General features: G+C 38.8%; 1 protein-coding gene across 2 annotated transcripts in view; it reads right to left on the reverse strand.

Annotated features, from left to right (window-relative positions):
* Positions 1–24263, reverse strand: part of PPHLN1 (periphilin 1) — a 71120-nt gene that overhangs the window by 19600 nt on the left and 27257 nt on the right. For both annotated transcript variants that reach the window (XM_015811805.1, XM_015811804.1), the window contains 3 exons: positions 24089–24150; positions 15802–16013; positions 6657–6733 (listed from right to left, as the gene is read on the reverse strand). In XM_015811805.1, the coding sequence (XP_015667291.1) occupies positions 6657–6733; positions 15802–16013; positions 24089–24150 (351 nt within the window). The remainder of the gene's footprint in view (positions 1–6656; positions 6734–15801; positions 16014–24088; positions 24151–24263) is intronic.

A 24263-nucleotide genomic window follows, 5' to 3' on the forward strand; every position in this document is an offset into this window, starting at 1 on the left:
AGAATTAACTAAATGAATAATTTTTATTAATACGGAGGAGATGGATTGTTTAAGTTTAGACTTTGGAGTTAGAGATATTAATATTTGTTTACTTGTATTTGAATATTAGCCTAGGTTGGTTTGGGAAGTCCGGGGGGTGGGGGGATGGGTTATAACATTGTGTAATATCTGTGATGTATTTCTTTTTTTTTTATGATAACAATAAAATTTTATATTGAAAAAAAAAAAGTGTCCCAATTTTACCACAATTATAATATTTCCCCTGAGGTTTCTGAGCTTTTGTAAGAGCTGCACCTAAGAGATTAGTTTGAAAAGAAGCAGTTCCTATATCCTGACATGCTTTAATCATTTCTGCCAAATCTGGTTGAGCTCCCAATCCAATGATGGCCTGTTTACATTCAGTGGTGGCATTTTCTTTATAAGCAATTCAGCTTGAGCATCAGGATTATCAATTTGTCGTCTCAAGGCATCTTGCAGATGGTTAATAAAATCTGCATATGGTTCATTTGCCTTTTGACGAATATTTGAAAATGCTTGGGATGGTTTCCCAGTTACAGAAACTTTTCCAAAAGCTTTGTAAGCACATTCAGAGGATATTTGAAGAGTAGCTATAGGCAAAACAATTTGTGCATCCACTGGAGTGTAATCACCAGAGCCATATAACTGCTCTGGGAGGTAAGCACCTCCAGAAGTTGCAGCTCTTAATGCACAATGATGTCTAAACTCACTATCCCATACCATATACTGAGCCGGTGTTAATAACATACGAATTGTTGTTTTCCAATCTTCAGGTACCAAAACATGATTCCTCATTGTTGCTTCTAACATACCTTGTATATAAGAACTTACTAACCCAGTATCTCTTATACCCTTACACAATTCTGTTAAGATTGCATAAGAAAGTGGTCGATATTCAACCACTGGGGCTCCATTTGGATCTACCTGCCCAGTCAAATGTACAGGGCAAACTGAGAGCATATCTGCTATTTCCTGCATATCTCCCTCCCCTTTTGCCATTTGATTTTCTAATACATGGCGAATGGAAACATAAGATCTAGAATTCTTTTGCTCTGAAGGTGTCACATCCATCGTGGAAGATATAGGAGCTGATGGAACTGAAACCTTTTCATGATCATAATCTGGAAAGGGAGCAGAACTTAATTGTACTGCATCAGCCCCACATTTTTCCACTGCGTGGCGACATTGATGCCAACAATGCAAAACATCCACTGAGGCTTGGGGTTCCTGATGAAAGGTGTTACCTATTCTTTCCCAATCCTTAAGTCGTAGCGTTCCCCTTTCAGGATACCAAGGACAGTTTTTCCCTATCTCACCCACTAGCTTCCTAATCTCCCTTTCAGGCATCTAGCTACATAGCTTTCAATGTCCTTTTTTATCGATGCCACCAAAATTGCTGTTTTACTAAATGGAGATTTTTCACGCACTCAAAATGCCTGGCGGATTTGGAGTCATGGCAAAGCTACATGACGGTCAGTCTTTGGCTTTTTGGAATGTAGAATTTCACTCTCACCCATGGCAGTCCATCGTTCATTGTGCATAAGTTTTTGTGGCTTAGAAATCATTAGTCTTTTTCTAGCGCTTTCCTGAATTCCACTCCAGCTTGGCTTATTAGAGTCTTTGGGGTTTTGGCTTGCGCTCGAGTGGTGACTGGTGCTGGTAACTGCTTTGATGCCATGAGTGGATCTGTTATCTCTGTTTTGGTAATGTTGTATTGCGGTAATTGTGACAGTGCGTCCGCTAGGAAATCCCCCCCGGTAAATGTTTTATAGTGAAATTAAACTGGTGGAAATGCTGGGACCATCTCGTCTGAGAGATAGTTTCCTGGGCATTTTTAGGGGTTCCAGATTCTTATGGTCAATCCATACCCGGAAGGGGATTTTATTCCCCTCCAAGAAATGTCGCCAGGTTAAGAGAGCCCACCTGATGGCATAAGCTTCCTTTTCCCAAACCTCCCACCTTTGTTCCGTCTCTGTGAGTTTCCTCAATGTGTATGTATAAGTTGTAATTTCCCTTCATTATTTTCCTGAAGCAGTACTGCCCCCCTGCTGCATCACTAGCATCAGCTTGAATTATAAAAGGTTTCTCAGTATATGGGTGTTTTAAGACTGGTTCAGCTGAGAATAACCTTTTTAATTTCTCAAAGGCGGCTTGGCATTCTACAGTCCATTTTAAAGGTTGGCTGGGCTTCGGTTTCCCCTCCTTAGTCTTTAATAGATTTTTGATGGGCAATGCAATTTGTGCAAAAGAGGGGATGAACTGGCAGTATAAGTTTGCAAACCCGAGGAAGCTTTGCAGTTGTCTCCTGGTGCGGGACAGAGCCCATTCTAACACAGCCCAGATTTTTCTGGGGTCCATCTCTATGCCGTTTGATGAGATGTGATATCCAAGGTAATCGATTCTGTCTTTGTGGAACTCACACTTAGATAACTTGGCATACAAGCGGGCTGCCCGCAACTTGTTCAGCACTACTCCGACCAATTTTACATGTTCATCCTTAGTCTCAGTGAATATCAGGATATCGTTCAGGTAGACAAGCACCCCCTTATAGTGTTCCTGGAGCACCTTGTTTATCAGCTGCATGAATACTGTGGATGCTCCCTGAAGCCCGAACAGCAGGACCCTGAATTGGAAACAACCTAAGGGGCAGTTGAATGCGGTTTTCCATTCGTCCCCTTCTTTAATTCTAACTATAAAATGCCTCCAACTTTGAAAAAATCTTCCCCTTAGACAAATGTGCCAGCATGTCCTTCATCATAGGGATGGGGGTAGAGGATACTTTCACTCACTGCATTGAGAGACCTATAATCCACACAGAGGCAAAGAGACCCATCCTTCTTTTTGCAAAATAGTATAGGAGCTGCTGCTTTTGGTTTTGCCGGTTGGATAAAATCCCTTCCTTGATTTTTCTCTATAAATTTTTGTAATTCCTTTAATTCCAACGGGATCATGGAGTATAATTTTGGTTTAGGTAACTTTGCCCCTGGGAATATTTCAATAGCAGAGTTTGTGGGTCGGTGAGGGGGTAATTCATCAGACCTCTCTTCGCTGAATAATTCAGCTAGATCCTGATATTCCTCTGGTATGCCTTCCAACTCCCCCTCGCTTGCCGCCGCTGCACTTTCCAGGGTTTTCACCCCCGTTTGGTCTGGGCTGCTCTCCTGGCATCGATTTTCCCCTTTAGGAATCTCAGCTCTCCAGTTCTCCAATCCACCCTCGGGTTCTATTTCGTTAGCCATGCCATGCCATGCCTAATATGAGTGGGCATTCCATTCCAGGGGTCACCAGAGTCTCTACGTGGTTCCCTATGATAAGCTGAATGGGCTGCATGGCGAGAGTGGCCAGGTTCCCCCCTGCAGTGGACCCATCTAATTGGCCAAATGAAATCGGCTTCTTCAGCCTCAACGGGATTCCTACGTTCCTCACCAAGGTTGGGCTTATAAGGCAGCGAGTGCAGCCGGAGTCTATCAGGGCTCTTAATGCGACCTTTTCCAGCATCCCTGGGCTAAACAGTTCTATGGTTCTGGTGAGGGGCACGATGGGTCCACTTACCAGGGGTTTGTCCTCCGAGCTGTCTTCCGAGGACTCCAAGGGTTCTCTGGTCCGGGTTGGAGTGCCTTCCCTCTGTTTTGATGGGGTTAGGATCTTGACAACTTCCACGTCTGTTTTGCCGGTTCCCGGGGGTGCCCTTGCTGGAGATCTTCCCCAGGATCTCCTCAGACGCCGTTGCCTTCTGGCCCGATCGATCTCAGCCTCCTCAGCCAGGATGTACCAGTTGTGGAGCAGGTCAGAGAAGCCCCAGGGAATGCAGGCATAATACAGGTCGCCGTTAAGTCCATCTTTGAAATGTCTCACCAGAACTTCTTCTGGCCAATTAAATTTGCTGGCAAGATCTCGGAATTCCTCTGTGTATTCTGCCATGGAGTGCTAGCCTTGCCTGACAGTTTTTATGCGCTCTCTGGCCTTCCAATCAGCTAAGGGATCCTCAAATCGTCTCCTGAGGGTTGCCATGAAATGGTTAAAATTCCACAATTCTGGAGTGTCTGAATTGTGGAGGTTCACCATTTACTTGACCGCCGCCCCATCTAGTACCATGGTCATGATCCTCACCCGCCCGTGGTCACTGGGGATGTCTCGTCCATATTCCTCCATGTAGCTCAGGACCTGAGCTAAGAAGAACCTCAATTTTTGAGATTCTCCACTGTACTTTACCCCCAGTTACGGGAACTTCCAACTGGCAAAGTGACCTCTCCTTCTCCTAGGTTGGTGTCCATCCATGTCAACTGGTGCGGCTCGGGTGGGGGTGGCTGCTGCTGTGGTGGTGGCTGCAGTCTCCGAAGTGCTGGTGGAGGGACCCGGGTTTGCTGCCTCGATTCCGACACCACCTGCTTCCTCAGTTGGACCTGGGTTTGCTATGCCACGAGACGGATCAGCTTATTCTTCCTTGAGGGAGTCGAAAGCAACTCTCAGCATATCGATGGTTTGCTCTAGGAACCGGATGAAGCGGGCTGGTCTTTCGTCCTTGTCTTCGCTGAGATGGAGCAATATCTCCATCTCCAATTTCCAGCCTGATTGGTGACTGCCACGTTTGAGGGTCACCTTCCTCACCTTCTGCTCCCAGTCTTCCTTCTTCCCAAGCCCATCGACCACCTCGGTTTATCTCAGTAACCATGACTTCATTGGAGGAGCTGGAGGAATGTGAGCTGCATCTGCCTGGGCCAGCTTGGAGGAAAATCTGCCCCCCCAATGGTGGTTTGCTTCTTCTCTGTACCTAATTCAGACATGGTTTGCACGGTCACCGTGGTAAGGATCTTCCTTCCGGGCTGACCGAATTCTGCAGATCCTGCCTAATGTAAGGACCCGCTTTTGGAACGGAATCATCCCAAAAGGAACTTTTATTAGGAGAAGTTGACAGCAGGCATAGAAGGCAGGATCTGAGCGTTCAAATCAATAGGTTAAAGGAGCAAAAAGCAAACCCACCCCAATAGTTCATCCGGTCAGTTCAAACGGGCCAATTCCCAGGTGTTAAGTCCGCTGTGGGAACGAGGCTGATAAGGAGTATGGCAGAACCCGCAGAAGGAAAACAAAAGACCCAACTAGTAAAAATCCCCCCCACCAAAGAAATGGGTTCTGACAGCATGGAATCGGCCGGGCGCAGGAACGAATGCCGTCCCTAGCTCGGGTGCACTGCTCACTCGCGTGCACTGGCCTTACTTTAAGGGCAGGAATGAAGCCTTCAACTGAGTGGGCTGAGCGGGGAGGCATCACAGGGCCAGGCCCCTCGCACTCGCATCCAGCCTGCTGGAACTCACCACGACGGGGGAGGAATGAGACCTCGTTCTCCAGCAGAACCCACCACCATTTGAGCAAGGAGGACAAGTAGGAGAAGAACGGTGAGGCCTTGTGCCGGCTGGCCAGGCAGGTAGTAGGTCAGGTGGAGGTGCTGGCTGGCTGAGGAGGGAGGATCATGGCTGCTCAGGTGGCCTCTGCTGCCAGCAGCTTGGGTGCCCCGGTTCCGTCTGAGCTGAAGAAAGCGAAGGCACAGCAATGGGATTGCTCTCAAACAGTAAGGCCCGGGTGCACTGCTCGCTCGCATGTGCCGGCCTCAAAAATGAAGCCTTCAGCTGATCAGGGAGGCATCACGGGGCCAGGCCCCTCACACCCATGTCCAGCCTGCCAAAACTCACTGTGCCAGGGAGGAATGAGATGAGACTGAAGTCCTACAAAGCCCACCACTGCTTGAGCAGGGAGGACAAGGAGGAGAAGAGTGGTGAATTCCAGCGGGCTGGACATGCTTTGCCCCATAGGCATGCAAATGAAGCAAACACTTTCCTCCCGGAGACTGGAAGCTTCCAGAGGCCATGATCTCTTTTGCAGAGAATGGGTGCTTGAAGTTGTATGAGATCATGGACCCCAGAAGCTAGCATTGTTGGCACGAAAAGCATTTTCAAGCCGACTCTCCTCTCCCTTCAAAGGGAAAGAAACTGCGGCAGAGAGGGGACAGAACTTTGCAAAGTGAGTCCGGCACGGCAGGTAGGGAGGGGGAAGTATGAGGTATCTTAATGGGTCCAGGAGCCTTCAGGGCCTGTTCCATCACTAGGCCCCCCCATGGCCTTCCCCACCCTGGGATACCTCATGTGCATTTAATTAGCAGAGCATTCGGTTAGCGAATGCGTGGTGAAAGCAGGGAGTGATCGTGTCCAAGGTATGAGATTCACTCCTAATGAGTCTTCGAGTTATGAATGGAATGGACAGGCTCCATTACATTTGTAACTTGTGGACTACGTGTGTACAATAAGATAGAAACATTTTAGTGAACAATTTAAGAATTCTTAAACAGACTCAAATGTCTTACTGTGGCAAAAGCCATGTACTGGATAAATGTTTAAATTCTTCTGCTAGCAGAACTCCCCCAACAATAAATCTTCTGCAGAGAACTGAGAAACTTTCCAAAATAAACTAAAGACGTAGGTGTACCAAGACACAGAAGAGATTAACTGAAAATCCTGTTGTACTCCAGCTTAATGTAACCTTTTAAAATATAAGCACAAAATCAAGGGAGAAGCATGTAGCAAAAACATTCTCCATTCAAATTATTTTTATTGCTAAAGATTTAGCAATTTATATGATAAACTTACTTTTCCAGGTGACAGTGCTGTAGCTCCTGAAGGAGATACATCTCTTGAAGTCTTCAAACTCTGAGTTGAAGATCTCTCTTTATGTAAAGAGGATACAAAAATATGAGTAGAAAAACATTTTAGCCGTGGTACTAAGGCTATGGTTAGGCTGAAAATACATAATAAAACAATTAAAATTCTGTGCATTAAATATAGATTAGACTAGTGGCTCTCAAACATTTTGGTCTGAGAAGCTCTTTAACATTCATAAAAATGATTGTGGTTCATCTTTTAAATGATTGTGTTTATGTGGGTTATATCTATCAATATCTGTTGTATTAGAAATTAAAAATATTAAACGTTAAAAATATCTGACTTTGCAGAGCCCTTGAAAGGTTTTGGGAAATCACATTACCCAGACCACACTTCAAGAACTAGGTTGGACCAATATTTTTCAACCTATAATATGCATACCTGTGGTATGATGCAAAAATAAGGGTTTTTTATATTTTTTTATTTTCCTAGTATAATTACTAGGAAATGGGAATTTTCCTGATAATTAAGATTTGTCTCCCTTTCACTTTGTGACCAGCATGAAGTTTGATATATCTGGCACTTTCTATATTGCATCCACTGAAGAGCTTGAAGAATCTCTACCTTTTGGACTTCCGGTTTTGCCTGGTAGTGCACGGTCGCAGGATTGCGAAAACTCCACTTCCCACAGCTCTTTTCGCCCTGCCAGGGGACCCTAAATAGGTCTAAAGCTGCCCCGAAGAGGCAGCGGAGAAAGAGGGGTGCCCCAGTGATTTGGGAACAATGGCGGTCATCCCATTTGATCAGGAAATTCCCTCTAACCCAATAGGAGAAAGGCTGGCCCCACCTTGGTAACCAGCCCAAGCTACTTGCAGCCAAAGTCCACAAGTACTCACCAGAACATTGGTAAACAGAGTGCTGAAACTGGGTGAGAAATTTGATCTTCTCTCTCCTACTCTATATCCTGAACTTTTGGAAAAGATACTCTAAGAAGCAAAAAAGCCTCCAAAAGTGAAAAGGAGGGGGAGCTTTGCCCCACCCTCCCATGGAAGGAAGCTGTGAATTAAACTATTAAGGGGGACAAAAACATACTGTTGCTGACATCTAGTGGTGGAAGAAAATATAACTTTAGCTGCTTTGTTATAAATATTGGCAGGATGCCGAAAATGAGATAACCTACTTCTTTGATCTTTAAAAAGAGCTAAACAAAACATTCTGGGCCAGCCACAATAAGCAAAGATTATAATTGAAAAATATAACTGACCTTCCTGGATGATAAACACCTATTGACTGTGATTTTTAAAGCTGTTTTCATAGAAAGAAAAAAAATTGAATTCTAGCTATCATGGAATCTCAAGAACTTGCAAAAAGAATTTGTCAAGAAAAACCAAATACTTTCCAGAAGGAAATGCTCGCTATGTTGCAACTAATCCAAACAACAATGGCTCTAAACCACAATGAAATTAAAAACAACTTTGATGACATAAATGGACATATCTTTACATTAATCTCACAACTTAAGAATTTTCAGAAAATGAAAGAATCTACCAATGGAAGGGATTGTGATTTAACGCAGATGGAGGAAAACACACAAGACGTGACTGAAGCACTGGAACTGGAAGAGATAGTCCACACCCCAGAATCACAAAACAAAGTCAAAGATAAGAAAAGCCTGACAAAATGGATTACAGAGATACCAAAAAAACTACAGTAGTGGCCAAAATTGTGGAAACCTTTTGGGAAAAGTGTACATTTGAGGTTTGATGGCTAATAACACCACTTTCTTTGGAGTAGTACCATAAAATTATATATCAATGGAAAGATAATTTAATCAGGAATGTAATGCAACAAAGGTTGTTCAATTATCTGTATTCTATGAAAGGTTATAGCCAAATAACCAGAAAAAGGAAATACAACTTGCTTAGGTTGGTATCTTTCCTTCATCTGATTGTAGCCAATGAGCATGAATGTTTAGAGAGCCAATCAGGTGTCACCTTGTTTTGGCAATGAGCCAATCAGATCACAGTAGGATTCATGTATTGAATACACAGTCATGTATTGAAGCTGAGAGGAGGACATTTGTCAGTGTGTTATATGATCGCTATCAAGTTGGTTGGGGTTTTTTGTGTTCTTTCATTTAGTGAGCTTGTAAAACGTAATAAAATTAAAGTAATGGTGCAAAGAATTGACTGGTCGCCCAGAAAGCGATGTAAAATAGTATTATTAAGTGAACAAGGCTACAGTTATAAAGAAACTAGAAGAAAAATTGATGGAAACTTAACCAAAGGTAGCATTTTTAAGTTTTTGAAGAGGTATAAGGCAATTCAGTCACTACAAAACCACACTGGTAAAGGCAGGAAAAGGTGCACAACAGCAAGTGATGATAGAAGAATTAAGAGACTGTGCCTACGTGACAGAAGAAAATCATCTGGGTGTATACAAGATGAAATGGCACAATGCAATGTGAAGTTGAGTGCAAGGACTATTTGGTGCAGACTGCAGGAATTTGGCCTAAAATCTAGAATTCCATGAAAAAAGCCACTTTTATCTCTCAAACAAAGGTTGAAAAGACTAAACTGGGCTAAAACCCATGTTACCTGGGCAGAGGAACAATGGGACAGTGTTATTTGGAGTGATGAGACCAAGATCTCCCTGTTTGGTAGTGATGGTATAAAATACGTAAGGAGAAGAATTGAAGAAGATTTGCATCCTGATTGTATTACATGTACCGTGAAACACCCAGTCAGTGTTATGATCTGGGGCTGTATGACATCAAAAGGTGTGGGCAGAATTTGTGTGATTAATGGGAATATAAATGACCAAAAATACATTAATGAAATACTTGAGCCCAAACTGAAGCCTTCCGCACATGATCTTTTCCAAGACAATGAAGCATTTATATTTCAACAGGATACAGCTCCATGTCATGTTGCTGCTGTGTGCAAAAAGTGGTTTCAAGATAATCATATTCCACTTCTGGAATGGCCTGGGACTTAGCCCAGACTTTAACCCAATTGAAAATCTATGGAGCCAACTAAAGAAACTTGTTAGTCAGAAGCAACCCAGCAATAAAACCCAGTTAATAGAAGCAATCATTCAATCTTGGTTTCACATTATAACAGCTGCAGAACTAAAGGACTTGGTTCACTCCATGGGAAGACGTTGTAAGGCCGTAATTCATGCTAAAGGTTACCCAACTAAGTATTAACAGACATGATGATAATTTTTGTATATCTTGTTTTTTCTACATGTTTCACTTTTCTTCTTTATAACTGCTATTCTAATAGCAAATCCTTCATAAAAGTTATTACATTACATTCTTGATTAAATTATCTTTCCATTGATATATATTATGATACTACTTCAAAAAAAGTGGTGTTATTAGCCATCAAACCTCAAATGTACACTTTTCCCAAAAGGTTTCCACAATTTTGGCCACTACTGTACGACTTGAGAGACAAAAAAGGTAAAAGAAATCAACATCCTACCTGATTTGTCTCTCCCATCTTTAACAACATCCACAAGAAAATGGCAAGACTTTTTAACTATGTGGAATAGATGGATGAGAAAAAGCCCTTTGGCGAAAGAAAAAGACTAAAATCAGATTCAAGGGATTAGAAGATTGGACCTATCAGAAGCAATTTTTAAAGGTTAAGTATTTGTTTGAATATGGTTAAAATATAAAATGGTCTGCTCAACCAGTAATTATTGAATGGAATAGAGTTAAAAGACATATGTGTATGTATGTATGTATGTATGTATGTATGTATGTATGTATGTATGTATTAAAATTTATCAAAAACCACTGATTACTTTTACAGTTATGCAGATATTAGTGATCTAGTCATAGAGCGCCTAACCGGTCTACCCGCCTCATGTTCCCCCACAGTTGGCTGCATTGATTGTGGCTTCGCCGTCCTAGCCATCTGCTTCGGTTTTGATGTTTTCCCTCCCCCTGCCCGCTCCGCCTGCTGGTCGTGTCTATCCTGCGGCACGCAGCTGATCGGCATTGTTGCTGGATCACCCCTGCTACTATTCTGTCCAGCCATGCTGTCAGCCTGCTGCGCAGCTGCGCCTGCCGGTGATCCTCCCATCGTGTGCCTCATCCCCATCATGTTGACCTGTTATCCTTCTCCTAGTCCAGTGGTTCTCAACCTTTTTAATGCCGCGACCCCAACCGGTCGTAAGTCGAGGACTAAACCAGTCATCAGTCGAGGACTAAACCAGTCGTAAGTCGAGGACTACCCAACCGGTCGTAATTCGAGGACTTTCCCTGCCCGGGAGCGCCGCGCATGCGTGGTTCCGCCCCCTGCACCAGCCAAGGCGTAGCTGGCAAGCGGCAGAGATGGAGCAAGCCGACCACCAGCTGGCCCAGCCCAAGGGAGGTAAGGCACCCGCCGGAAAAGGGGAAAAAATGGCGGACAAAAAAATGGCGGACAGCCTTGCTTGGCGACCCCCGTGAAATGGTCGATCGACCCCAAATGGGATCCCGACCCACAGGTTGAGAACCACTGTCCTAGTCCCATGGTGGATTCTGCTTGTGCTTCCATCTCCCCATTCGCTGTGACACCCCGCCGCTTCATGGGTAGACAGTCCAGGTCTCCTACATTCCTGTTCCCCTGGCACGGAGGTAAGAAATTTGCCCGCCCCGATTCTCTATGCAGCTGTTCGTGTCTTCTCAATGTGTGATATGCTGGGAGCAGTTTCACGTGTCGATTGATGGAGTATCGATTGGACAGCCATGCTTCTTTTAACAACCGGCCTCCTTTTGTGGAATCCTGGCCGATGACCCTAGTCCCAGTAAAATTGAATGTATGTTCCTTCTCAGCCATATGCACCCATACCTGGGAACGCTGTTCATGCCATTTAACCGCTAGTTCGTGCTCATGCAATAGTTGCAATTGATTCTATAGATTACAGATGACATATCGCCTTTAGATAGCAGCTCCTTTGGGCGCATTATTCTCGTGCATAGGGTCTGGCTGGTCCTTTGTGCCACATTAATAACATGGGTCGCAAGTATCCGTGCTGTCGCTTCGGATACACCATTGATATAGGGGAGGATGACCCTGGCACCGGTCGTTGGTCTGTCCTGGATTGATCGTGGTTCCGGACATTTGCGAAGGCATCGAATGAAGACTGCTGAGTACTCATTATGCCTGCATATACGATGGAGATATGGCACGTGACAGGAGGATCACTGGCAGGCGCAGCTACGCGGCAGGCTGACAGCATGGCTGGACAGAATAGTAGCATGGGTGATCCAGCAACAATGCTGATCAGCTGCGCGCCGCAGGATAGATACGACCAGCAGGTGGGGCAGGCGGGGGGAGGGAAAACGTCAAAACCGAAGCAGATGCTGCTAGGAAGACGAAGCCATAATCAATGCAGCCAACTGTGGGGGAACGTGGGACAGATAGACCGGTTATGCGCTCTATGACTATATCGTTAATATCTGCATAGTTATAAAAGTAACGAGTGTTTCCGGCTACTAGCCATACTCTGACAACGTCAACAGTGGTTTGACGAAAGCCAAGTTATTAAAAAGGAGATCAGTGGTTTTTGATAAAATTTAAAATGAATATACCTGGGATTCAAGTTTTTTAAATGATTAAGGATATATGTATATTAAGGATATATGTATATATATTATGATATGTGAAATGTAACTGTCTTATCAGATGCAATTTTTAAAGATTAAGTATTTGTTTGAACATGGTTAAAATATAACATGGACTACTTAATTAGTAAATATCGAATGGAATAGAGTTAAAAAATGAAAAAATGGGGGATATAAATGAATTTTAGTTTGAGAGAGATATGTTTTTCTTTCTCTTTTGCTTCTTTCTTATTCTGAGTAGTATTGTATTTTTTTTAATGATATGAGAAATGTAATTGTTGGGAGGATTATTGTGAGGGAAACAGCTTAGATATTTAACTGTAAACCCACTCTGAGAAAATCCTAAAAGAACTAAAAGAAACAAAAGCTTTCGTCCAAAGCAGCAAAAAGAAACAAGAAGCCATGGGTAGATCAAGACAATCAGTAATTTTTTTTCTCCATATTGCTGCCCTAGTTTTAGAATGCTTGCACCTGATCCTTTTTCATCTTTCACTCACTGGCTCTAGATAGCCTTTTGCCCTTTTTCTACTTTAAAACTAGAAGCAAGGAAAGCAAGAAGCTAGAAACAAGCTTTGTTGAGTCATACAGTAGTTGTCTGGCCCATTGTTTTGCCTAGGGTTTGATCCTTAGCTTATGGGTGGAAATGGGAAAGAAGGGATACATATTTAAACATTAATAATAACAGAATACTATTAACAAATCTGTTATAATTATCAATTTGGACCATGCAGTAATGGTTTTTAGCCATGATGGGTATATTATTTAACAATTTAGATGGAATATAGGGTATGTGACTGAATTTATAAAAGTTTAGATATAACCATGATGAAGAATAACATATAGAGTTCAGAGTTCTTCTCAGAAAAAGTTAGGAAAGGATGCTTGTAATATGGTGGGACCCATGTTCCTGACATAAGTCAGTTGTGGGACACTCTATTCAGAGAAATATTGTTCTGGGTAAAGGAATGGAATACATAATTAAAAAATCTTCTCCCTATGTTAACCTAGAAGAACACTTACTTTTAAAAGGATATTTATATTTTTAATATTCTTGAATTAACCATTAGCCAGTTATTTTGCAATTATATACAATTATGCAACACACTGATTATTAAGTAAGTGAAGCAATTATGTATAAACTCAATTCAAATAAGGCTGTCCCAAAGTTCTAATATAACTTTGCTTTGAGAGTCATATTATTTCATTGCTTATCTTTAGTATATTCCTAAATAAAATAAAGTGACTAAATTGTATTACACCTAGGAGTAATTTCACTGCAGATCATAAAAACACATACACATAATTATTATTATATTCCTAACTCAAGACAGGTTCATGATGCAGACTGCTTCCTTGATATCCAGGGACAGAACTACTGCTCAAGTATAATGTTGAGTATAACATCCTTTACGTGGAAAATTATTTTAATCAATTAATGTTTCCATTTTCCTAGCATCATCTCCTTCATCATCCAGATGACTTTCCCCACTTTCCTGGAGGTAGTTTTTGAGACCAAGAAATGGCAGGTATAAATTGAAAGCATGCTTCCATGTTCAGATAGATAAGGAGTCTTTGGATTTCATCAACATGCTTACAGGGATATTCTTAGATTATTAAACCTGTGGCTTGAGTAGCGTAAGAAAATATGTAGTGACACACATAAGGAAATGTGAAATGCTGGGTTAAATTTTTAAAGCAGGTCTTCTTTACTTTGTCAACAAAGATACAATATAAAAAATCTCAATGAAATGAGAATTAGCAAAATATATTGCTAACATATATTGCATACCAACAAAATGTGTGTACTGAAATGTATGAACAAGATAAATAATGAAACCATTTGCTTTTCCTCTCCTTCTCACTCCCTTTGTGTCTTTTCCTGTCTGTCTTGTGTCCTTTTAAGATTAAAGGAATTTCTTGTTTGTTTGTTTATTACTATGCAAAATCACTACTTGAAATATTCTTTTACTTGAGAAAATGTAAAACTACATGGTGCCAAGGACTGAATTTTTCCGATTTTGAGTACTGTAAATTTTCTTTGCAAGGATAGCTGTTCCAGCTCATGGCTTTAGGTTTTCTTTTTTGAATACAATAAAACCTCCATAGTTAACCACCTCCCTATATTGACAACCTCCCTAAATTGACCTAATTTTCATAGACCGGACATATATGTACACAATAGAAAGCCAACCTCTCTATATTGACCACCTCTGTAAGTTGTATCTTGACCTCCTGGACCTTAACACACAGTATTAATTTACTCTCTATAACCTGACCAGCTGAGTCTAGTCTGCACCAAGGGCAAGAAAAGTGAAATGCAGAATTGGTAGCAATGAATTTCTTTCAAGAATATCAAAGATACAATATTTTTGACTTTGAATCAGCAGTAAAGATGATGACATCTTTAACGCTGACGAATGTGAACTCTTTTTCAAGGCGATGCCTAACAGGAGCCTCATTATGAGGGGTGACAAATGAAAGAGTCGAAAACTTTCTAAAGAGCCTTTCAAAGTTCTGCTGTGTGCTAGCTTAACTGGAGAAAAGCTAAAACCTTTGGTGATTGGTAAATTGGCAAAGCCACACTCATTCAAGAACATGCATCCCAAAGACCTTCCTGTCACTTGGAAATCTAAGAAATCTGCATGGATGACTGGTGCCCTATTTGAGGAGTGGATAAGAGGTATTGACTGAGAAATGAAGAAGAAACAGTCCATTCTCCTTGAAGTGGACAACTGTCCTAGCCATCCCCAAGTGAATCATCTTACAAATGTGAAACTGAAATTTTTGCTTCCAAATACTACATCAAAAATTCAATCTCAAAACCAAGGCATAATCAAAACATTCAAAATGCACTACAGAGCCCAGCTTCTGCAGTGGGTCATTGCTAAAACACAAACCTATGGTCCATCTACAAAAGCAAAATCCCAGCCCTAACCTAATCTTGACCCAGAAGCAATTTTCCAATCAGTATTGACTGAGGTACAACCCAGAGGAAAAGTGCTGGAAGCAACTGATGAAGCAGAAGAATTAAGTGAGGAGGACACAGATATTCCAAAAGAAGAGGATGTCGGTCATTTGATAATGCAGTTAAAGTCATTTACTGTGAAAAATGCCCAGGTATGCTGAGTGATATAGTCAGCATCGAGAGTGCTTTCTCTGCTTACCTTCATAAAAAGAATAAGACACAGACTAAAATTGACTTTTTTTTCAGAAAGAATGATCAAACCATGAGAAAACAATACATATATGTATATGTATAGATTTGTATGATACAGTATTGTATGAATGATTTTCCAGTGTTTTCACTAAATGGGTTTCTGTATATTCTCTAATAAAAGCTGTACAATAAAATGAGGCATGTATACATATCAGTGCAGTTGTTCCATATGTTGACCACCTCTGTATGGTGACTTTTGTTCAGTCCCTTGGGTGGGTCAACTTTCAGAGGTTTTTCTGTAATTAATTCTATATTACCTTGTAGGGAAATATTTCTTTTATGTAAAGATGACATACTTTTGCTATGCTGGGTCTGATGGAAGGCGTAGGCTTTGCTTCTATCAGGCGAATAACTTCTGCTGCTGACACTGGAGCCAGATCTACTGTGAGGAGATTCTCTCCGGCCAATCGGTGATTCTCTGAAGTAAGGGGAATCCCTTTTATGTGGGGAGCGATCTCTTGCATAATGAGGATATATAGGTTTCCGTCGTATGCCATCTCTGACATCCCTTTAAGCGTCATTGCAATAAACAAATAAAAACATTCATTTATTCAGCAAGAGTGCCAAGTAAAAACTAATCTTCTTCTGAATCTTTCCTTAGAGAAGGTTGTCAATTCTCTAACGGCAGAAATACAATGAACTTAATCATTTGAACAGGAAAAAAATATCAACAAAACGTATAATGGAAAAAGTTACTGTGTAGAAGGAAAGTTCAAATTTTGAGCAGTCTCAAAAATAAGTTTCATTTGCTAATTCATTTTAGGAATATGGAAGATTTGTTTAATATTTTTTTTTCATTTTTAAATATTTTCCCATTAAGAAAAAAGGACCATACATATTTATGAACGAAAATCTTTTTTTATATGTTCTTGGATTGCAGTAACAATTGTCTAAACCCATTTACTAAATAATAAGAAGCAGAACATTTCCTAGTGCAGCTTCACGTTTTTATCAATTATTATGTTTACTCTTATGGAAATCATTGTTCAGGGGGAAAAATATGAGGTTTCCTTTGTTTCACACTATTTCATACTTTTATATAATGACCAATTGAAATCCAATGAAAACAAAATTCTACCCACTAGAAAACTGGATAGCCAAAGTTAAATGAAAGCACAATCTACTAGGGAAAAAACACATAAGGATAATAAACAAAACTTCTAACTGTAGAGATACTTATAAAATTAATAAGTATGGAAAACCACACTAAGTAGATCTAGATTAGGCTTGTCCATTACAGCTAGGAAATAGGTAAAGGGGTACTTTTCAATGTATTGAAGAGTTCTCACTCATCTCTAGGCTTTCACAGCCATTTTATTACATGCAATAAAAAGGAACTATTTAAAGCAACCTGAAATAAGAGGTTCTGGTTTTGCGTTGAAGAGAGACGGGATGCAGGAAGGCAGAGCTCTGCCTTCTGCGTCCGATTTCGCTCTGCTGGCGGCCCTGAAAAGGGCCTAAAGTTGCCCCAAAGAGGCGATGAAGGAGGGGTGCCTTATAACAAAGGCAGCAGCTTACAAAGAAAACCTATATAAAATGTTTTACAGATGGCACTTAACACCTGTGAGGTTAGTGAAAATGTTTAAAAATATGTCTAGTAATTGTTGGAATTGTAGACAAAAACCAGGCACATATTATCATCGTTGGTGGACATGTCCTAAAGCCAAAAGATTTTGGTCAAAAATACATATATGGTTAGAGAAAATGACTTAAAATACATAGATTTTAAGCCAAAATTATTTTTGATAGATATAATTGTAGGAAATTATGAGAAGGAATGTGTATACTTAATATTACATGTGTTGTGCAGCAAGAATTGTATTTGCTCAGCATTGGAAAGATGAAGAATTACCAACAGAGGAAGAAATAATTAAGAAAATTTTAGATTGTGCAGAAATGAAAAAATTGACACTGAAAATGAAAGAGAAAGAAGACGCAGAATATTTTAGAACATGGGATACATTTTATCAATGGCTAGAAAAATGAGGTAGAGAGAAAGGAGTTTAACATGTATTAGTAAGCTAAATATTGAAACCCAGACAATACGTTGCTGATAAAATATTAAGCATTTGTGACTATAAAAAATTAATAAAATATTGAAGAAAAAAAGGAGGAGGGGTGCCTCGTTGATCATGGAGAGAAGGCAGTCTCTCTGTTCGATCCAAGGAAAGCCCTCTAAACCGGCAGGGGAAAGACCAGACACACCTCTGCAACCGGCCAATAGCTTCTGAAGAACAAAAGCTTTAATTAGCACATCATAAACAGCATGTTTGGACTGGGTGAGAATATTGATCTTTTCTTTACTACTTTACAACTGAATTTCCTGGGAAAGGCTCCCAAGAAGCTTAAAACCTCCGGATATGAATGGAAGCAGTGTTTTAAATTTTTTATAGGGGGCAAAAATACACAATACTGAAGTGAAAGTAATACAAAGCTACAGTTTTGATAAATCTGAGAACTGAGATATTTGTTAAGATTTTTTCTTTGGAAAAAAAAACTATTGAGGTGAAATATAAAAAAACCAACCCTTTGTTTTAAGAGTGGAAAATGGATGTTGAATGACATCTAGTGGTGGATTTGAGTACAGCACTACAACTAGCTCCTTGGCTGCTTGGTGACTTTCAGCTTAATGGAGAACAGCTGCCATTAAAGGAAAATATTTTGGCATATTTATCATCCTGACCTTCATGGACTATAAATACCTACTGAGCTTGGACTTTTAATCTCAAGAGCTAGTGGGAGAGAAAGAAAAATTTGACTTTTCAATATGTCTGGCTGCAGGGTGGTTGAACATTTTGAACACTGGGAACATTGTGGATTACAACCTTGCCTGACTGATAATTTTCAGGATACTTGAGATGAAGGATTACTATAAAATAGTGCTATTATGACTGGATTATAAAAGCTATACATAAAGACCAGAAAACTAGAGGAAATTTTGTTTCACTCTTACTGAGACTGGTGATACTAGAGGATTTCTAGGAATGATGCCCCAAGAAAAAACAAATACCTTTTAGAAGGAAATACTCTCTACGCTACAGCAAATTCATCAAACAACTCTTGCACACAAAGAGGACATAAAAAGAAACCATAATGAGACTAAAAATAACCTAGGTGATATAAAGGACCAAATCTCCAAATTGAAGCTACAACTGGAAAGCTCCCAGACAACTACAAAGTATGAACCAATAAACCAGAAATCAGAGGGTGAAGCAGAAGAAATGGACCTAGAGATGGAGGAGATAGGAGAAGGGAAATATGGACTGCCATACACAAATAAAATACTCCAAGACCTACCTATAACAATGAAAACACAAAAGACCCTTTATTCCTTTCTCCAAAATACACCTGATGACAAGGAAGAAGACTCTAGAAAATGGAACATAGAGCAGGCAGGGGAAATGTCTAGGAAAATACCCTACCTAAATTGTCTTTCTCATGCCAAGCAGCTTTCACAAAAATAGAAAGAAAATGTTTGGGCGATTTAATTGCCTTGGCCTGGAAAGCTGCTTGGTAAAGAAAGAAAGCGAGAGTTAGACTTAAAAAAATAGAGGATTTGATCTATCACAGGGGGCACTATCTATCTAATATATCTGTTTGAATATGATTAAAAGAACAGATGACCCTTAGATATAACTAGATTTTTATAATAGAAGATACAGTTTAGAATTAAAATAGCATTTTTCTTTCTTCTTTTGATATGGGAAATTTGAAAATAAGAGGATTGGTATGAATAAAGTTTTTTAGCTATATAAATGTCATTAATATTGAGACAATCATAATTGACAAAGATACTTTAAATATTGATAGGAAATCAAACTTTAATAAGAGCACGAAAAACAGGATATTGAGTTATGAATTGATATTGTTATTTCTATAATAATAGTAAAATGTGATGAAGATGTTTATATCTAATTTTGTATACATCAATAGTATTAAGAATTGTAATTGCTTAATGAGGGGAAAAGGGAAAAAATATGGGGAAGGAGGATCAAGGAAAAATACTGGATTGTGCAGTACTGAATAGATTTATATTGAAGAAGTTAATGTTAAATATGTGAACCCAGACAACATGTTGTTTACTAAGCTCTAAAGATAGTAATTTAAAAAAATAAAACCTAAAAATAAGCAACCTGAAATGCAAGTTATTTAACTGCTTACTTCTGTTCCTTTCAAGTATATATTGTTAAGCGCATGACCTCCAGAGAGTAACACAGATTCAGCCACTGAATTAAAGGTAATTCAGCATTGAAATAAACATAATTTGCATGAAGCATTTTCTAAGATTGTAGCCAACAATAAATCAATCAATCAATCAATCATAATACTGGTATCAATTTAGCAAGATAGAACCTGAAAGTAATATAACCAAATATTTGATCCCAATATACAGGAATTCAATAGAAGAGGTTTCTATAACACCCAAAGAAGTACAAATCTGCAATCTTCATTGTAACTAAAATGTAGAATATAATTCAACATCAACCCAACAAAAAGACAATAACATCATTTTTTTCTGGTCTGGGGTTTTCAGAGAAGCTCCATGAAAGTGGAGGCAATGACCACAGCAATAAGAGAAGACTCTTTGGAACTTCTCTCCGGATGAAGGAGAGGACAAGGATCACTCACATGTTTGTTCCATACAGAGTCTACCCAAAAAGAGATTATAAAATACTGATCTCTGGCTGGTTTGAGAGCTCTGGGAACCATTTGTCTAAGCCATGGTTGAGCATCTTCAAACAGATAGCAGATTCACCTACCTCCTCTCTTAACTTCTTTAGGAAGTTGCTTATTACTGATTTTCTGGATGTTAAGAACTTTCTCAAAGACAGGTTCACTCATGCCAGGAAAGTTTTTTTCTATCCTGGATTTAAAAAGGTTAATGTAAGTTTAAGAATTAAAAAGAAAAACTTTATTTTTTGGAAAACAACAAAAGAGAATTGAAGGTTGATTTTGGAAACTTATAGGCTAAGTTAAAGGGCTAAATAGATCCCTTAGGGCAGAAATAACTGCAACTAAACGTTTCCAATAACCATTGATCAGACCTGCACATTGGCTTAGAGGAATTTTATCCCATCCCTCCTTACAAATCAGAAAGAGCTCTTACATTTTTCAAAAGGTGATTTACAATTCCAAAATGACATAATTAAATAATCAAAGACTTTTACGAGACACTTTACGACATAGAAGAAACTTCTCAAGAAAAAATAAAGCAATACATAAAAAAATCTGACTTACCCAAAATTTCAGAGAACATCCAAAACATGCTAAATGAAAAAATATCAATGATGGATGTGAGGCCATAAAAAGGCAAAAAAAATAATAATGATAAGACCCTGGGTCCAGATGGGCTACCTGCAGAGTTTTATAAATGCCTACAAGATACATTAAGCTCATTAATGAAAGAACTGTGTAATGAGGTACTTTTAGAGGCTAAAATACCAAATACTTGGATAGAAGCCAACATTTAATACCCAAAGAAGATTCAGACTTGACACAGCTAAAGAATTATAGACCAATATCCCTATTAAACATGGACTATAAAATTTTTGCTTCAGTAACAGCAAAAAGATTAAAGAGATTTTTGATTGAATTTAAACATACAGACCAAAATGGATTTTTACCTAAGAGACAAATAAAAAATAATTTAAGAATGGTTTTAGATACTTGGAATACTATGAAATGCACCCAGGGAAGGAGATGGCACTAATATTTCTAGATGCACAGGCTTTTGATAATGTAAATTGGCAATTTATGATTCAACAACTAAACGAAATGGACTTTGGAGAAAACTTTATAAATATAATTAGAACATTTTATCATAGACAAATAGCTAAAGTAATCGTAAATGGAGATTTTACAGAAAAAATTAATACTAAAAAAGGCATAGGACAAGGATGTCCATTATCCCCATTATTATTTATATTAACACTGGAAGTATTGAATAGAAATATTAGGCAAGACTCAGAAATTAAAAGAATGGAGATAAAAGATGAAAAATATAAACTACAAGCATTCGCAGATGACTTGGTTTTTATATTAGAAGATCCGCTTGAGACAAGCCTCAAGCTTCTGAAAAAGATAGAAGAATTTGGAGAAGTGGCAGGACTGCAAATAAATAAAGAAAAGACCAAAGTGATAACCAAAAACCTTACAGATAAACAAAAAAATCTACTGTCAGAAAAAAGAGATCTTCAAATAGTTAAAGTTAAATACTTGGGGATATACTTAACAGCAAGATGTGCAACAATAAAAGACAATTACATAAAATTATTAGAACAAATAAAACTAGACTTGGAAAAATGGAAAAATCTACAACTTTCAATGCTAGGGAGAAAAGCAATGGTGAAGATGAATATTTTACCAAAATTACTCTTCTTATTTCAAACAATACCTATAAAACTGAGGGGAAAATTCTTTGATGAATTAAATACATTGAGCTTGAAATTTATTTGGCAAGGAAAAAAAGCCAGAATTAGATTGAAAATGCTACAAGAAGCGAAAGAAAATGGAGGATTTGGGCTGCCAGATTGGGCTTTATATTATCAAGCATCTGTATTAACATGGTTAAAAGAATGGATAACTCTTAGACATAAAAGATTACTATACCTAGAGGGGCATGACCTACAACTTGGATGGCATGCCCTCCTATGGTATGAGAAGAATAAAATACATAGATACTTTCAAAACCACTATATAAGAAATGCACTTCTTCTAGAATGGGAAAAGGTAAAAGTGAAAATTTACATGAAAATACCAGGATGGCTTTCAACAATGGAAGCATTTGTTCACCCAAACCTGATTAACTATGAGGAAACTGTGACTTATAAAGACATTTTGAATATTGAAGGGAAACTAAAATCTAGACAAGAACTGGAAGAACAGGGCATTGATCTATCATGGTGGCCACACCTGCAAATTCAAACAAAATATGAAAAAGATGCTAAAACATCTGGATTTTGTAAAGAACAGACAGAATTTAACAAGATATTATTGATATCAGATGAAAAATTGATTAAGAAACTGTATAAGTATATGTTAAGTTTAAAGATGGAAGAGGAACAAGTTAAAGAAACAATGATAATGTGGGCAAAAAACTTTGGGCATAACACAGAGTTAGAAAACTGGCAAAGCCTTTGGGAAAGAAACTCTAAAATAACAAAGGCAGTGGCTTACAAAGAAAACCTATATAAAATGTTTTACAGATGGCAAAAATGTTTAAAAATATGTCTAGTCATTGTTGGAAATACAGACAAAAACCAGACACATACCATCATCTTTGGTGGACATGCCCTAAAGCCAAAAGATTTTGGTCAATATATGGAAATGGTTAGAGAATATGATAAAAAACATGTAGATTTTTAGTCAGAATTATTTTTGTTAGGTATGATTGTAGAAAATTATGAGAAAGAATGTTACATGTACTAACTGCAGTGAGAATTACCAGCAGAGTAAGAGATAATTAAGAAAATTTTGCACTGTGCAGAAATGGACAGACTTACGTTGAAAATGAAGGAAAAAGAAGATTCAGAATACTTCAGAACATGGGATACATTTTATCAATGGCTAGAAAAACGAGGTAGAGAGAAAGAGTTTAACATGTATTTGTAAGCTAAATATTGGAACCCAGACAACATGTTGCTGATAAAATATTAAGGATTAGATTGCGTAAAGGTCACAATAAAATAATAAATCATAATATCACATCAAAGACATAAGCAGTATAGCAAATTTTAAAGCATACAGGTAGTCCCCACTTAATGACTCTAAGTAGGACCAGAATTTTCTTTGTTAAGCAATACGGTTGTGAAGTGCAACATCACAATTACATTGTTTAGTGATGGCAATCCTGGCAGTCCCTGGTTGCTATCGTTAAGCAAGTCATTAATGACCTTGTTATCACAAGTCATTAAACAAGGACTTTGTGTGATTGTGACTTCTCATTCCTGTTGGCTTCCTTATTGACTTTGCTTGTGGAAAATCGGCAGGGAATGTCAGAAATTGTGATCATGTAACATGTGGACAAGGTAATGGTTTTAATTCCAGTCTTGTTAAGTGTCCAGATTGTGATCATGTGACTGCAGGGGTACTGTGATGGTCATATCTTCAAGGATTGCTCATAATTACCACTCGTTCAGCACTATCATAAGTTTGAACAGCCGCTAAATGAGATCTCATTAAGTGAAGAATACCTATAACCCCAAATGTATACTTTCATTGCATCATGTCAACATTTCATCTCTTTAAATTTTGTATGTTTTGGTATCTTAGCTAATTCTGAAATTAAACCAGTAAGCAAACATAGATTTTTCAAATTTAAAAGACTGAGATATTTGCCTCTTTCAAATCATGTAATATCTCATCTATGCTTTGCTATATCTTTCAAATGACAATGGTTCTGAGATTTCATTAGCCAGCTTTTTTGGTAATCATTTGTCATTGAAGACTTCAATTTGCTGGACTCTCCTGGGTGCCTATAGTCAAATCTCAGAGTACCAGGTAATGTAAATATACACAAACTGTGTTTCCATTTTTTATTCTAGAGACTTCAGAAGTTTATTTAGCTAAATTGAAAAACAATACCTATAATCAGGTGGCCGACTATCAGGATGGTCTTCCCTTGACCATCTATATCCTGGATCATCCTACAATAGAATATTTCAGCATAAAAAAAAAATTAGTTTCAAGAAAATAATTTCCTTTAGTACCATGTATAGAATAACATATCTATTAGATGAAAACTGGTAACTCCAGAAAA

This window comes from Protobothrops mucrosquamatus, unplaced genomic scaffold (genome assembly GCF_001527695.2).
Source record: "Protobothrops mucrosquamatus isolate PMUCROS unplaced genomic scaffold, P.Mucros_1.0 scaffold49, whole genome shotgun sequence".
Classification (NCBI taxonomy): Eukaryota; Metazoa; Chordata; class Lepidosauria; order Squamata; family Viperidae; genus Protobothrops; species Protobothrops mucrosquamatus.